General features: G+C 41.0%; 1 protein-coding gene across 1 annotated transcript in view; it reads left to right on the top strand.

Moving 5' to 3' along the window:
* LOC140127307 (cholesterol side-chain cleavage enzyme, mitochondrial-like) overlaps positions 1 to 15,559 on the top strand; it is a 37,078-nt gene that overhangs the window by 16,262 nt on the left and 5,257 nt on the right. Inside the window, exons 4-8 of the mRNA XM_072147845.1 lie at positions 6,634 to 6,837; positions 8,652 to 8,806; positions 10,293 to 10,459; positions 10,541 to 10,619; positions 13,725 to 13,916. Coding sequence (XP_072003946.1) covers positions 6,634 to 6,837; positions 8,652 to 8,806; positions 10,293 to 10,459; positions 10,541 to 10,619; positions 13,725 to 13,916 — 797 coding nt within the window. The remainder of the gene's footprint in view (positions 1 to 6,633; positions 6,838 to 8,651; positions 8,807 to 10,292; positions 10,460 to 10,540; positions 10,620 to 13,724; positions 13,917 to 15,559) is intronic.

The raw sequence follows: 15,559 nt of genomic DNA on the forward strand, positions 1-15,559 counted from the left end.
ATCTACTGTACTGATCCCTAAGGGCATCTACAAATGTTTTTTGATGTAATAAAAAAATTAAATGTCTGTGCTCCAAATATCATTCTATTCCGAGCCCTGCCGTGTCTCCACCTTGTAGCCTATTGCTATACATGGGGTATTGCCATACCCGTACTCGGGGGATTCTATTGCACTGGTACCGCAGGGGCACCCCAATAACATTCTAGTGAAAAGGGTACTCCAAAAGCTAAATATTGCTCGTCTCTTCTCAGCCCGGCCGTGTCCCCAGCCTGTAGACTATTGCCACACATGGGGTATTGCCATACCCGTAATCACCCGCAGAAAGATTTTTGGGGTGTTTATCCACAGTGGCATGAGTTGGGCTGTTTTCATTTGTCACTACAATGGCACATTTGAGAAAACAATGCTATTTCTACACTGAACCATTCACTTTGTATTACATTTGGGCCAGCATCTCAGGGGTTAAAATGCTCATACAACCCTAGATCAATTCTTTGAGGTGTGCCCTTTCCATAAACGGGGTCAATACTCGGGGGATTCTATTGCACTGGTACCTCAGGGGCACCCCAATAACATTCTAGTGAAAAGGGTGCTCCAAAAGCTAAATATTGCTTGTCTCTTCTCAGCCCGGCCGTGTCCCCAGCCTGTAGACTATTGCCACACATGGGGTATTGCCATACCCGTAATCACCCGCAGAAAGATTTTTGGGGTGTTTATCCACAGTGGCATGAGTTGGGCTGTTTTCATTTGTCACTACAATGGCACATTTGAGAAAACAATGCTATTTCTACATTGACCCATTCACTTTGTATGACATTTGGGCCAGCATTTCAGGGGTTAAAATGCTCATACAACACCAGATAAATTCTTTGAGGTGTGCCCTTTCCATAAACGGGGTCAATACTCGGGGGATTCTATTGCACTGGTACCTCAGGGGCACCCCAATAACATTCTAGTGAAAAGGGTGCTCCAAAAGCTAAATATTGCTTGTCTCTTCTCAGCCCGGCCGTGTCCCCAGCCTGTAGACTATTGCCACACATGGGGTAATTTTTAATATGGACCATTTACTGTGCATTCAATTTTGACCTGCATGTTGGGGGTTAAAATTCTCACCACAACCCCAGATGAATTCTTTGAGGGGTCTAGTTTCCAAAATGGTATAAATTATCGGGGGTTTCTATTGCACTGGTACCTCACGGGTCCTGCCAACATGACATGGCACTCCGAATCCAAACGTGTGAAAAAGGAGGCGAAAAATCAAAATTTCACTCCTCTCCTTCTCAGGCCTACTGTATGCCCAGCCTGTCAATTATTGGCACATGTGTGATATTCCCGTACTCGGGACAACCTGCAGAATGATTTTTGGGGTGTTTGTCTAAATTGCTATGGGTTGGGCACAATATATCAGGCACTAAAATGACATTTTTGAGATAAAAACACAATTTTTACTATGCACCATTTACTTTGCATTCAATTTTGACCTGCATGTTGGGGGTTAAAATTCTCACCACAACCACCGATAAATTCTTTGAGGGGTCTAGTTTCCAAAATGGTATAAATTATCGGGGGTTTCTATTGCACTGGTACCTCACGGGCCCTGCCAACATGACATGGCACTCCGAATCCAAACGTGTGAAAAAGGAGCTGGAAAAGCTAAATTTCACTCCTTTCCGTCTCAGGCCTACCGTGTGCCCAACCTGTCAATTATTGGCACATGTGTGATATTGCCGTACTCGGGACAACCCACAGAATGATTTTTGGGGTGTTTGTCTAAATTGCCATGGGTTGGGCACAATATATTAGGCACTAAACTGACATTTTTGCAATAAAAACGCAATTTTTACTATGCACCATTTACTGTGCATTCAATTTTGACCTGCTTGTTGGGGGTTAAAATTCTCACCACAACCCCAGATGAATTCTTTGGGGGGTCTAGTTTCTAAAATGGTATAATTTCTCGGGGGTTTCTATTGCACTGGTACCTCACGGGCCCTGCAAACATGACATGGCACTCCGAATCCAAACGTGTGAAACAGGAGCTGGAAAAGCTAAATTTCACTCCTTCCCTTCTCAGGCCTGCCGTTTGCCCAGCCTGTCAATTATTGGCACATGTGTGGTATTGCCGTACTCGGGACAACCCGCAGAATGATTTTTGGGGTGATTGTCTAAAGTGGCATGGGTTGGGCACAGTATATGAGGAACTAAAATGACATTTTTGAGATAAAAACGCATTTTTTACTATGCACCATTTACTTTGCATTAGATTTTGACCAGCGTGTTGGGAGTTAAAATGCTCACCACAACCTCAGATAAATTCTTTGAGGGGTCTAGTTTCCAAAGCGGTGACATCTTTGGGGGTTTTCTATTGTACTGTTACTTCAGGGGCTCTTCAAGTACACTGTGGCAACACAAAACATTTGCAGCCAAATTGGCCTTCCAAAAACGCAATAGTACGAACTCTGTTCTGGACATCGCTGTGCGACAAAGGAGCACTTGACATCCACATGTCTGGTATTGCCGTACTCGGAGGAAGCAGGGCAATAATTTTGGGATGTATATTTACCTCAAATTTCTAATGAATGTGTCCATTTTAGGGCTAAATGATAAAAATCGTAATCAAAAATTAAAATTTCAGAATTTCAAATCCATTTTTGTTTGCTTCTGGAAAAATAATAAAAGGGTTAACAGACTTCCTAAATGCTGATTTGAATAGGTTGAGATGTTAGGTTCATAAAATGGTGTTACTTGTGGGGGTATATAGTACAAAAGCCTTTATAGAGCACTTCCAAACTGCATTGATCACCACAAATTTTACATTTTTCAAATTTTAAAAAAATCGGAGAATTTGCTACTAACACTTGAAACCTTCTCACATCCATAAAAAAAATGGAAACGTAAAACAAATAATGGAAATAAAAAGAAGACCAATGGCAAAAGGTTTCTACCCCAAAAAAATTGTGGTGTGACTTTTTGTCTAAAAAGTATAACATTTGAAACTTTGAAAATTGTAATTTTTTTCACATTTTTCCTAAATTTGTGAATTTTTACCCCCCAAAAAAGGAACGGATCACCGAAATGACACTACTAACATAAACTACAATGTCTCACGAGAAAAAAATCTCAAAATCACAAGGCTATCTTAAAGCGTTGAAAAGTTACTACCACAGGAAGAGACACTGGTCAAATTTCTGAAAAAAGGGCCGAGCCTTAACCTACAAACAGGCTGCGTCCTTTTATATTTTGATAGATCGGGCATTTTGGGAAGCGGCAATACCTAATGTGTTTTTTATTTTTACAGTTTATTATATTTTATATCAGTTCTAGGGAAAGAGGGGGTGATTTGAACTTTTAATATTCTATTAATTTTTTACATTTTTTTAAACTTTTTTTTTCACTATTTCTTAGACCTTCTAGGGTACATTAACCCTAGATGGTCAGATTGTTCCTACCATATACTGCAATACAACTGTGAGGGGCATATAGGGGGTGCACACTATACATTACAATGCTTTCAGTGCCGCCGGTGACTTTGCAAGCACCGACCGCGGGTGTTAGCAATGGGCTTTGCTGCGATATGCAGCAAAGCCCATCTCTGTATGAAGAGGGCTCAGCCCGTGAGCCCTCTTCATACACCCTTCATAGCTCTGTGGCGGATATATCCGTCATAGAGCGTGAAGGGGTTAATGAAACAGGACAAATGCCGACCAAAACATTACACAGCTGTGGGCTGAATGCTTCATCAGCTGTATCCTATCATTCCCTCTCCGCATTTTAACCCTGTGAAACATTAACATGCTGAGGTTTTCTCGAAAAGGACAGTACATTTGGCTTAAGATACATAGGGGCACATTTACTTACCCGTCCATTGCGCGATCCCCGCTGTGCATTGTCTCATGATCATGGACTCCAGTGTGATTCACTAAGATTGTGCGCCTGATTTCCTTCTTGTGTTGCTTTTCCGCTCAGGTCCGCTGGAGTTCACCATCTTCTTCCCAGTGCATGTAAGTTCATGGCTTGCGACACAAATTCAAATGTTTAATTCCGCGCTCAGTACCAATCTGTCGGACCCCCCCCCCCCCCGATATGTGTTGCATGAATATCCGACATTTGTGCCGTCCACGGACCCTTAGTAAATGAGCCCCATTGTGATACCTGAGTAGCAAATTGATGATTACTGATATATATAAATTCACCCTAAATCGCAGCCAGTGCTAAAAATGACAAAGAAATAAGGTAGATACACTTAATTCATTTTTACTTTTTATACATTAGCAAAACAAACTTGAGGTTCTTAGTTACATTTTGATTAAATTGCTTAAGCCCACTAACCACTTTCTTGGTGACCTTGATTTAGTGGGTCCCTATACTAGTGGGTGCAGCATCATATGCTGCCCACTGTCCACTGCAACACAGCGCCAGAAGGGACCAAGACCCATCAGCCCCCCCAGTACTTATACTGGTAGGCTAAGCCCTTATGGCTCTGGGCCCTGGGTCCCCTCCAGCAATGCACCTTAGAAACAGAGAACGACATGCAGTAATACACTGTGTGAAAAGGTTTTGAATGATCACCAATCCATATTATCTCAGAAACTGAGTACGGGTCGGTAGGTGGCGCTTTATGCAATCTCCTGTAAAAAACAGGGCCAAACGGGGAGGAGTGCTTGTGTCAGTAAATATACTAAATGAGAGGACAGAATATAAACTATACCAACATTTGTAGAAGGAAAGATCTGGACTGCACATGCCAACATTATACAATGAGCTATTGTTACAAGGCTACATGTTACAAGGGTTACAGTGACTCTGATGTAGTGGGTCTAGTGACCAATAGAGCTACACATTATTATATGCAGTGTAACAATGCTTGCACTGCTATTGGGCCCAGCAAACAGGGAGTTCTTCCATCAAAGTGTGCAGTCCATGGAATTTGACCAATATACAAGTCCGTTTCCACGGGCAGAATACGGTTGTGTGCAGCCATCCTAGGCTGTAGAAGACATTCCACAGATTCCCATGTTGTAAAATTGAGTCACTGATGGCTTCTTTTTGCCATGTCCATAAGTTTGCACACATTCTCCCAAACATTCTACTTTTATTAACTTGCAACGTAAATAATTGTAAGCTGCCTGTTTTTTATTGAGTCTGTAGATGGCATTTGTAGATATTGCTGATACTAGTGATAGGAAGTCCGGCTCTTCTTAGTGAGCTGGATCATTAGGCTCCGCTCACTGAGAAGAGATGGATCTTCTGGCTCCTGAACGGCTCCCTATTAAATATTTAATAAGAAGCCTAAGTCCAGCCAGTGACCCCACACCATACCACTTTTAACCTGATTTTATTGGGTTAAAGGGGGTGTGGTGAGCTATTGGCTCACTGAAGGAAGCCAGCTCTCATTGTTTATGCGAAAGAGCCGGCTCTTCGTGCTGGTTTATTCGTGAACGACCCATCACTGGCTGATACTGTACATCACTAAAATTTGGTGTGTTTTTCATACCTTGGTACTTCATCCTCATAGTCTGTAAGCTCTTGTGAACAGGGCCCTCATTCCTATTGTTTCATATGAGTTATTACTCTGTAACGTTTTATTTTATTTGTATATGTCCCCTATGATTTGTAAAGCGCTACAGAATTTGAAGGCGCTATATAAATAAAGATTATTATTATCATTATTACCATTTTCATGACACAAAGAAAATGAACATCATTCTAATTAAAATGATACAAAAAAGTCATAGTCCAGTTTGTTCTTATAGGCCAGTACATAACGTGCTGTGAAAAGTATTTACCATTTTATGTAATTGAAAATTACCTGTTATTACATATAATTGCAGATTTGTCCGCCTGAAATGTTTTTAATTTTCAACAAAATGTAATATAATGCAAAGGAAACACAATGGGGCACATTTACTTACCTGGTCCGTTCGCGATCCAGCGGCGCGTTCTCTGCGCTGGATTCGGGTCCGGCCGGGATTCATCAATGCAGTTCCTCCGCCGTCCACCAGGTGGCGCTGCTGCGCTGAAGTCCGCTGGAATGCCTCGAAATACACCGGCCTACCCAGGATGAAGGTGAGTGAAATTTTCGCGACACAATTTTTTTTTTAAATGCGGCGGTTTTTCCGAATACGTCGGGTTTTCGTTCGGCCACGCATGCCGGCGCCGATGCGCCAAATTCCGATCGCGTGCGCCAAAAACCCGGGGCAATTCAGGTACAATCGGCGCAAAACGGAAATATTCGGGTAACACGTCGGGAAAACGCGAATCGGGCCCTTAGTAAATGACCCCCAATGCCTGAAGTATTTGTGCATTCATTTAAAGAACAGAAATAGCCAACACCCATATCACCACTGTACAAGCTGTAATAACTGGTTACACCCACACTAAACTTCAATAATTGCAAACAAATGCTTTCATCAGTAAATTTCTTATTGTTTTCAATAAAGGATAACAGAGTGAATCTAGTGAGCGCAACTGTACTGTACCTCTAAGTGTTTTATGGCATCCCATTGATAAGAGTATAAAGGGCCGATGATGGTGACACATTCATTGTTAGTTGTGGTACAAACACAATTGGACAGTGGAGAAATATTAGTACAATAATCTGCAGTATTTCATGTAAACATATTTTTCCTACAGCTGTTTGCTATGTGCTTTATGGGCAACGTCTTGGTCTCCTGCAAGATTACATAAACCCTGAATCTCAAGAATTTATTGACTCTGTTACTGTCATGTTCCACACTACCAGCCCCATGCTTTACATCCCCCCAAGCCTCCTGAGGTTAGTCAACTCCTCCATTTGGAAAGATCATGTGAAAGCCTGGGATGCTATCTTTAACCATGGTAAGTGGAGATAATGTAGACAATAATGCATTATGCATTTCTATATCACATATTAGCAGGTCAAATAATATTTAGCAACATCCTCATACATATAGATGGATGGCATCAGCAATCTGTATATTTTTAGCATAAGCAATGCACTTTATGAACATTATTTATAGGTGTCATTTTGATACAGTTTTACCCTTATCTTGATCTAAGAAAGTTATTATGACAGTCTATGTTTCTATATTTAAAAACATTGCCAATTATACTTGTTTTCCTACCCACTCATGACTCAACTACCACTGACCAAGGCATCTGAGGGGTTAAAGTTTAGGGCAAGGGTTCTCTCCAATCCTGATGTCAGGCAGGGTTAGCTGTATTCCAGCTGATGCTATATATGGAGTAAGTTAAGCTTTTGAGCAATGTTGTGCTTCCACACATAGCTATATGTGTATATAATACACATAAGGAGTAATTGCAACTAATCTGGGGGAATATTTAAGAATTTTGCAAACTGCATAGATCAAAATACTGGGGATGTCTTACACCTGATGGGGCTGTTGTACTTACTTTACAAATTCACTGCAGAATGGTTGAATAATCAGAATCCTTTTTGAAGGGTTTCTTGGCTGGCAAAACCATTTAATATTGAGCATGATCATTGATCAAAAATACATCAGCCTAACCGATCTTCTTCAACGAAAAGTCATGTTATAAGCTTTTAAACCCATGGTGTCTGGAAATATACCTTAACTAGTTTTGGGGTGGTTAGAAGCTTTATGCATCCAGGCAATAATCAGACTGGATCAGAACTGATCAGGGTGGAACATGTCAATCACATCCTGATTTATTGTAGAATCTTGAAATTTGTCCATGAGATGTTTTCTTTACAGATACTCAAAGACTATATAGGCATCAGTGAAAACCATGAAAATGTAAAAGGATTTAATATCAGAGGGGATTTATCATGGCTGCTTGTATGCCATTTTCTTTCTTTTTACCCCCTACACCAATGGTCCCCAAAACTGAGCCATGGAACACCCGGTCCCAGGCCACTGCAAAAACTTAAACCAGGGGAAAAAACGGTACTTGCCTCCGGCGGTCCTCTTCACCCCGCTGCTCCTACTTCATCTCTCCTCAGGTTCCCGTTGTGGGGAAGCACTGCTGGAGACATTTAATTGGGAGGGGAGAGCCCTGCTGGGGACATTGCATTTGGGAGAGCACTGCTGGGGATATTTCAATGAAAAGCCAAAGACAAGGGGACATTATAGGTTTGTGGGAGATGCTATAGAAAGAAGGGAATTATAATGTCCCTTTTTCTGTAGCCGTCTTCTTATCAAGACATCAAAAGAGGGCTACAAAAATAGGGGCACTATAGAGGGGGGGGGGCTGCAGGAAAGGGGGCATGTTAGACATGTAGCTGAAAGAAATGGGACATTATATGAGTTGGGGTTAGATATGGAGTATTTGTAGGGCGCACAATTTTTTTTTTAATGACCATGGTAAGAGGGTTACCGGCCCTGGTCCCTAGAAAATATGTTTAGGTGCAGCCGCTCCACAGATACAAAAAGGTTTGGGAACACTGCCCTACACAACAAGTGTGCATGGAAGGGGTGTGAAGGGCTGGGGAGTGGGCTATGCCAGGCACGGTGGTTTCTTTGATGTAATATAAATGCCAAAACCAAACAGTAATGAAACTTCACCAGAAATAAGTTCTGCCTAAAACCACATTGCACACATTGTAAGTTTAGGAGTCCTTCCACAATTCAACTTTTATCTACAGATTTTTGAGCCCATTTATGCACAATTGTGAATGTTGTCTCTCACAGCTGATCGCTGTATACAGGGTATCTACAGCTCACTAAAGCACCGTCCAGACAATATATATTCAGGAGTCCTTTCTAGTCTCCTTCTTCAGGATCAGCTTCCACTTGAAGACATTAAAGCTAGCGTTACTGAACTGATGGCAGGAGGCGTGGACACGGTGAGACATTGCCAAAAAATGTTGTTCCTACAAAATAATGTTATATTATTTTACCACCCCCTCTAACTCCAGCTCTCTGGATACTTAAATATTTGTAACTACACTGATTCCGACACAGCTTGTGGCTTCCACCATTCCCGAATAACCAGAGCTATCTGTTGTGGCACCAAATATGCCTATAATGTTATGCACTGTCAGGTAGGTGGAGCGTTGCTGACTGCTTCATACCAGGAACATTGAGCTGACATTATAAATTCTAATTACTGTCAATACATCCAGTTAAGCATAGCTTTTGGCGTTTCTGCAAACTTTGTATAAATAATTTGTATAAACTAGTTTAGGAAACTTTTGTAACATATTTTATCATAGAAAAATATTTTTTTCTGCAATCGCCCATTTTCTTTTACACCTGCCCAACTCATTTCTGGTTTGATTACAAAGCAGAGGATGAGAGAGTAGGAAAAAGTCAGGTAGAGAGAGAGTCAGCTGTGCTACAACATACAGTCCACTAAGGGAGTTTAGGATCACCCTGCCAGGCCCTCTATAATGAAGCTGAAGTTGCACATTAACTTATCTGGTCCTGTACGTTCCCTGATCTGGAGTGTCTGCCGTGATTCACTTACATCGGGCGCCCGATATCCTGCATGTGTCGCTCCCCGCTCAGGTCCGCCAGAGTTCACTATCTTCTTCTCGGTGCATGTGAGTGCACAGCTTGCGACACAATTTTAAAGTTATATCCCCCGCTCAGTCTGAATCAGTCTGATCGTCCGATAGCCCCACCCCCACGATTTCTGTTGCATGAAAGCCGGCGCCGATGCGCATTAAAATCCAATCACGTGCGACATAATCCCCTTTTAAATCCCTGTCCCAGACTTGTGATACACGAAAACGCCAGAAGACCCAACGGAAATGCAGCCGCGGGGCCCTTAGTATATAAGCCCCATAGTGCAGCATGCACAATTCATCATGCAGGACTATGGATCGACCACATTAAAGTCAAGGATGTCTGTTGTTATACCACTGCTGTTTGTTATATCACCTGTTTCTGTTATTTTTATTTCTTTTGTTTCTATGTTGGGCACATATCTGAACCAAGCCTTACCTTTGAAAATAAAACTTATTGCTTAATGTGGGAGTATTTTACCACCATTCCTTGTATTTCTAAAAAAAACATCCTGAAAATAAATAATGCATAAATCCAATGTAATAAATGTATTTTTTCATGTACCCTATGTAATGACATTCACACAGCACAATGTGTCTTATTCCAGTTACTATGGAAGCAGCTCAGGGCACATAAGGCATAATCTGCCTCTTTTCCTGCATTATTACAGCTCTTGCTGCTTGTGAACAGGTTATTCTGCATGCTGTGATAAATGTGTCTATGATGTACTTGTACAGTATAGCCAAGAATTAGCCACAGAATTATTGCCTCTGCTTTGTTGTATGTATGTATTCCACCATTATTCTTATGCTACGGTTACAGACATCTATGACCCTTCAATGGGCCATGTATGAGCTGGCACGAGCACCAAGTGTTCAAGAGAAGCTAAGGTCTGAAATTCTAGCTGCCAGGGCAGCCTCTGGAAATGACTTGACAGAAATACTAAAGAAGATCCCACTGGTCAAAGCAGCTTTAAAAGAAACTCTAAGGTAAGGGCAGGAATAAACACTGGTGCATCTACAATACATTTCTACACACATACCTTGCTGATTGTCCCTTGTTTATTATAGGATGCACCCTGTTGCTATTACATTACAGAGATATACCCAGAGGGATACAGTTATCCGCAACTACATGATACCAAAGGGGGTAAGCACCATCACAAGAAAGTATTACAAAGTAGGGCCTTATCATTGTGTAAATCATTCTAAAGCCAAACAAACCATGATGAAAATGCTTTATTGGTCATCTTGAAACCTCATGGCAGTGAAGACAAAGCATTCTGTAGACTGCTCTGATTTTAGAGCAACATGATGTTGCATCCACAGTAATGACCGTGGACAGCAGTGTCAATTGCCACTGTAACATTTTGTTAAAGCAGTAGCAATCCTACAAATCCAGAAACTGGCAAGAAAAATAAGAGTTGTCTACAAAGGAGACATAGCAGTGCTTATATTTATTATAAAGTTATTCCAGTCGACATTCCCTTCCTTACACGGAGACAAAGACGTGACAAAACAAACACTAAAGAAAACAATATAGAAGTCAGAGCCAAGAGGATAAATGCAGTTAAAAATCAGTAGGCAAACAAAAGTCAAATTCATTTAAAAAATTGGTAGGCAAATGGATAGTCATAAAACAGACAAATGATCAAATAATCAAAGATCCTGGAGTCAAGATGAATGTATGGTAGCTCAAAATAAGACCATAGCAAGCCTGAATTAACTACTCAGCAAACGTTTTCAAAAATGAGTCCGGTTCAGAAGATGATTTGATCAGTTCTCTGACATCCAGATAGGACATAAATGTGAGTAGAGAGATTCTGTCCATCACAATAGATTAACTATTTGCAAATCAAAGCAAAATTCACATGAGACAGATAGGTGTGGTGGAAATCAATTGAGGCTGCTAGGAATGGAGTAAACTCTAGGAGTATTCGCTCTAGTAGGGACAGAATGAAACAAAACTACACTTATCAGTGGATCATGGTGCTGAAGTTTGAATGGGCACATACTTTACAGGTTCAAAAATTGCTTCAATTTTACATTATGAACCCAAGTCTTCTGGTTCGCATCAAACCAGTAGTGATGACAAAGGGGTCATGTAATTGCCTCTGGTCGGATATAGTAAAGAATCCACATTTTTCAATCAGTCCCCAAAGGATGTATATAGAGGGGTCACGGAAGAAACCCTATCCATATATTCCAGATGTCAGCTGCATTTTACAGCAAATTGTTAGTTGTCACAGTTAAACCCAACCACGGGACCTACACACCACCAGCACATGAGTGTTTCCCTTAATGTCACTTGAGGGTGCTATGGCAGCTAGGAGTCTGTAATAGGTTCCCATAGCTGTCATTTGTCAGACTTTTTTATGTAAAGTTTTTCAATTATTTTTAAAGGTATTAAGACATAACCAACTATAGAAAATATTCTGACCCAAAGAATAAAGGGGGTGTCTTAAATGGACTGCACAGTGAAAGCCATGCAAATAAAACCCATAAGAATATGGTGCAGCTATGTTTTGTGGCCAATTTCATTATATAGATAACATGTCTGCATTTAGTAAATGGGAAAATTGATATGGCTTTTTACGTAAACAGAAAAACCTGAAAATACCTGGTCCTTGAAGAGTTAACAAATTTGACACAATCCATTGCCAAATTTCAGTCAACAAAGTAAAAGAGCACTCACATTCCCTGGCTGGTCTGGATAATGAAGTCCACAGTAGAAGTGCTTCCACGGCGTCTGGCAGGTAGAGACAATCTGAGAGTATGTAAGGAAGACCGCAGCACTTGAATAAAATCCAACGAAATTTTATTACAAATCCATTCTAAAATTTAGCACAAGTCCTGTGCATTTATCGGTGTAGGTACATGGGCAGACAGACCTACGCGTTTCATTGCCAAATTTCCTTTACTTTATGTATTGTGTAAAGTCTTCAGATACTTTTACTTTTTTTAAAATTTGTCATGTTCAGGCCTTTTGCAAAATCAAAAAATGAGAAGTTTCAAATGAATCAATATCTGCTCAATTCCCTTACAACAATGTGAAAGCTGGACTGTGGAGACTTTTGCAAATTTATTTGTAAGGCTAAGCATACATGTCCCCTATGGCTACCAATTTCTCTTGATCATTTTGTAAATTCAGTTGAATTGATAGTTTTGGGAATATAAATACACACCTGTCACTATAAGGTACAGGTAACCATGATTTAACTAAAGTTTAACTTTATGGCCTCAATTCTAAGCATCATGTCAGGAGAAAACCAGGCATTACTCCACAACCTAGCCAATACATCTCTAGAATGCTCTGGACCTCATTCTGGGATAAACGATCACCTTGTAATATGGCAATGATCCTAAGCAGGGGCGTAACTACAGTGGTAGCAGCCATAGCACCCGCTTTTGGGGCCTCCAGTGCCAGGGGGCCCCGTCATCCAACCTGACACACTCAAGAATGTATACCATTACATACATATTATGCTACACTTGTGTATGTGCTGTGTATATACTGTATGTGTGTATATATGCTGTACGTTTGTACACTGTATGTGTGTATGCGCTATATTTGAGCGCATGTGTGTATAAATGTGTGATTGTAACTCTTATGTGTGAGTATACAAATATGTCTACTTCTACAGAAGTCTGCTATGGGACACTTTCTCTCCTAGTTACGCCCCTGATCCTAAGCATATATTCAAATGACCCAAGTAAGGCTTGGACACAACTCTTTAATTATTTTGGAGCACCCAAGAAAACATCCTTAGAGACCCTGAAAGATCTATAGAGAAGAATGGCTGAAAATCCCTAAATCCAGGTGTGCAAAACTCTTGAAATCATATCATAAAAGACGGGACTACCAAAGTTTCTGCAACTGACTACTGAATGAAGGGTCAAATACCAAAGAAATCTCAAATTCTACTTTCACATTCCTTTATATTGCAACATGACAAAACATGGAAAAGTGGAGGGTCTTAATAATTCCTTATGTGCTGTATAAACCACAAGTCTGAGTACACAGGGGCCAATAAGTGTAAACTAAGTATACAATATTCTAAAAAATTCAAGGTGCATAATATATATTTCCTTCCCAGAAACATGGGAAGGGCCTAGATTATTAACATTCTGCCTCTGTTTTAGAAGGTAGCCACTCTTCATAAAGCATATCTGATTGTATTATTCTCATGCTATAAGCTGATAATCCAGTTACTTCCTTTTACAGCTGATGTTTACGTAATCTCTCTTCTTGTAGACCTTGGTGCAGGTTGGACTGTATGCAATGGGTCAGAATCCTGATATCTTCCACTCTCCTGCAAGATTCTCTCCTGAACGCTGGCTAGGGGAAGGATCAACTCACTTTAGAAGCCTTGGTTTTGGCTTTGGTCCTCGACAGTGTCTTGGCAGAAGAATAGCAGAAATGGAAATGCAACTTTTCCTTATCCATGTATGTAAAGTTTTGAATTCGTGAAATTGGAACTATTGAGGTTAATAACCATATATTCTGGCATTCATTAATCTTATGTAGCATTCTTTTACCATATGTGCAAGGGTATTCAACAATTATGATAAAATAATCCCTGCAGGGGAGAGTTTTTCACAATAACAAGCTAACCCTTTAAAGGAAACCTACCATTTCAGATCGTGGGTGTAAGCTGTAAACACCGAGCACCAGCTCAGGGTGAGCTGGTGCCGGTGCTTAGTTTCGTTAGTGTTATAAACCGCGGTATCGCGGTTTTAACACTTTTTAAACTTTATAGCAGAAGCTGCTTCGGCGCTGCGCGCGACCGTGCGTGCGCAACGCCTGCGGCATTTCCTATGGAGGCGCGCGCACGATCGTGCGCGCGCAGCGCCGAAGCAGTTTCTGCTATAAAGTTTAAAAAGTGTTAAAACCGCGATACCGCGGTTTATAACACTAACGAAACTAAGCACCGGCACCAGCTCACCCTGAGCTGGTGCTCGGTGTTTACAGCTTACACCGACGATCTGAAATGGTAGGTTTCCTTTAAATGTCCCCCATGTACAGTGCAGAGGTCAAATACTTATCCTCATAAATTCATATCTGCCTAACATTCCATGCGTCATCTCTCATCACAGAAACAGTGGTAAAAGAAAACTACCAGCTTTCTTTTAATGAATTAAAGTGAATATGCAATTATAAAAATACAGTCTACAGGCAGTATCTTATAGAGCAGTAAATACTGAGCAGATTGATTAATATTTGTGTAAGAAAAATTAGAGTAAAAACCTGTAATAAACCTAATGGTGACCCTCAACTGTCTTTTGACATCGGACAGTGCATATCCTAAGGGTTTGTGCACACGAACGTGTGCTTGCCTGGGCTGTAACCCGAGTAAGTACACGGACTGGAGGAGGAGGCGGGAGGTGGGGTGAGCGCTCCTCACATATCATCTCTCCATAGACATGTCCTATACTTTGCTTGGCAGCTGTTCGGCTTAGTCAAGGTGCAGTGAGACACAGGGGCAGATTTATCAGAATATTTCTAGTTGCCCATGGCAACCAATCCCAGCTCCCCTTTGTTTTTGGATTGTGTCACACACGATCGGATTTTGGCGCAATCGCGCCGGCTTTCATGCGATAGAAACCGGGGGTGGGCCATCAGGCGATCCGACGGATTCGGACTGAGCACGCGATTTAACTTTAAAATTGTGTCGCAAGACAATGCACTTACATGCACCAGGAAGAAGAAGGTGAACTCCGCCAGATCTGTGCGGGGAAGCGACACATGCAGGAAATTGGACGAACAATCTTTGTGGAATCACGGCAGAGTTCATTATTGTCGAGACATTCAGAGATCCCGCCAGGGACGGGTAAGTAAATGTGCCCCAGTATGTTTACAGGGACATCCAATTTATAAGGTTTTATGAGGCTTTAATAGATTTTAAAAAATGTAGATCTTTTGTACATAATTTTTTTTGCCATTTTGCCAAACTCTGAGACCAATAACTTTTTTTTACACTTTGGTGTAAAAAAGGTGGCATCTTTGGGGGCCAATATGACTGTTTGATCATTTTTTATTAAAAAATTCATGGATGCAAAAATTGCAAAAAAGTGGCGGATCGGACATTT

This window comes from Engystomops pustulosus, chromosome 4 (assembly GCF_040894005.1).
Source record: "Engystomops pustulosus chromosome 4, aEngPut4.maternal, whole genome shotgun sequence".
Lineage (NCBI taxonomy): Eukaryota > Metazoa > Chordata > Amphibia > Anura > Leptodactylidae > Engystomops > Engystomops pustulosus.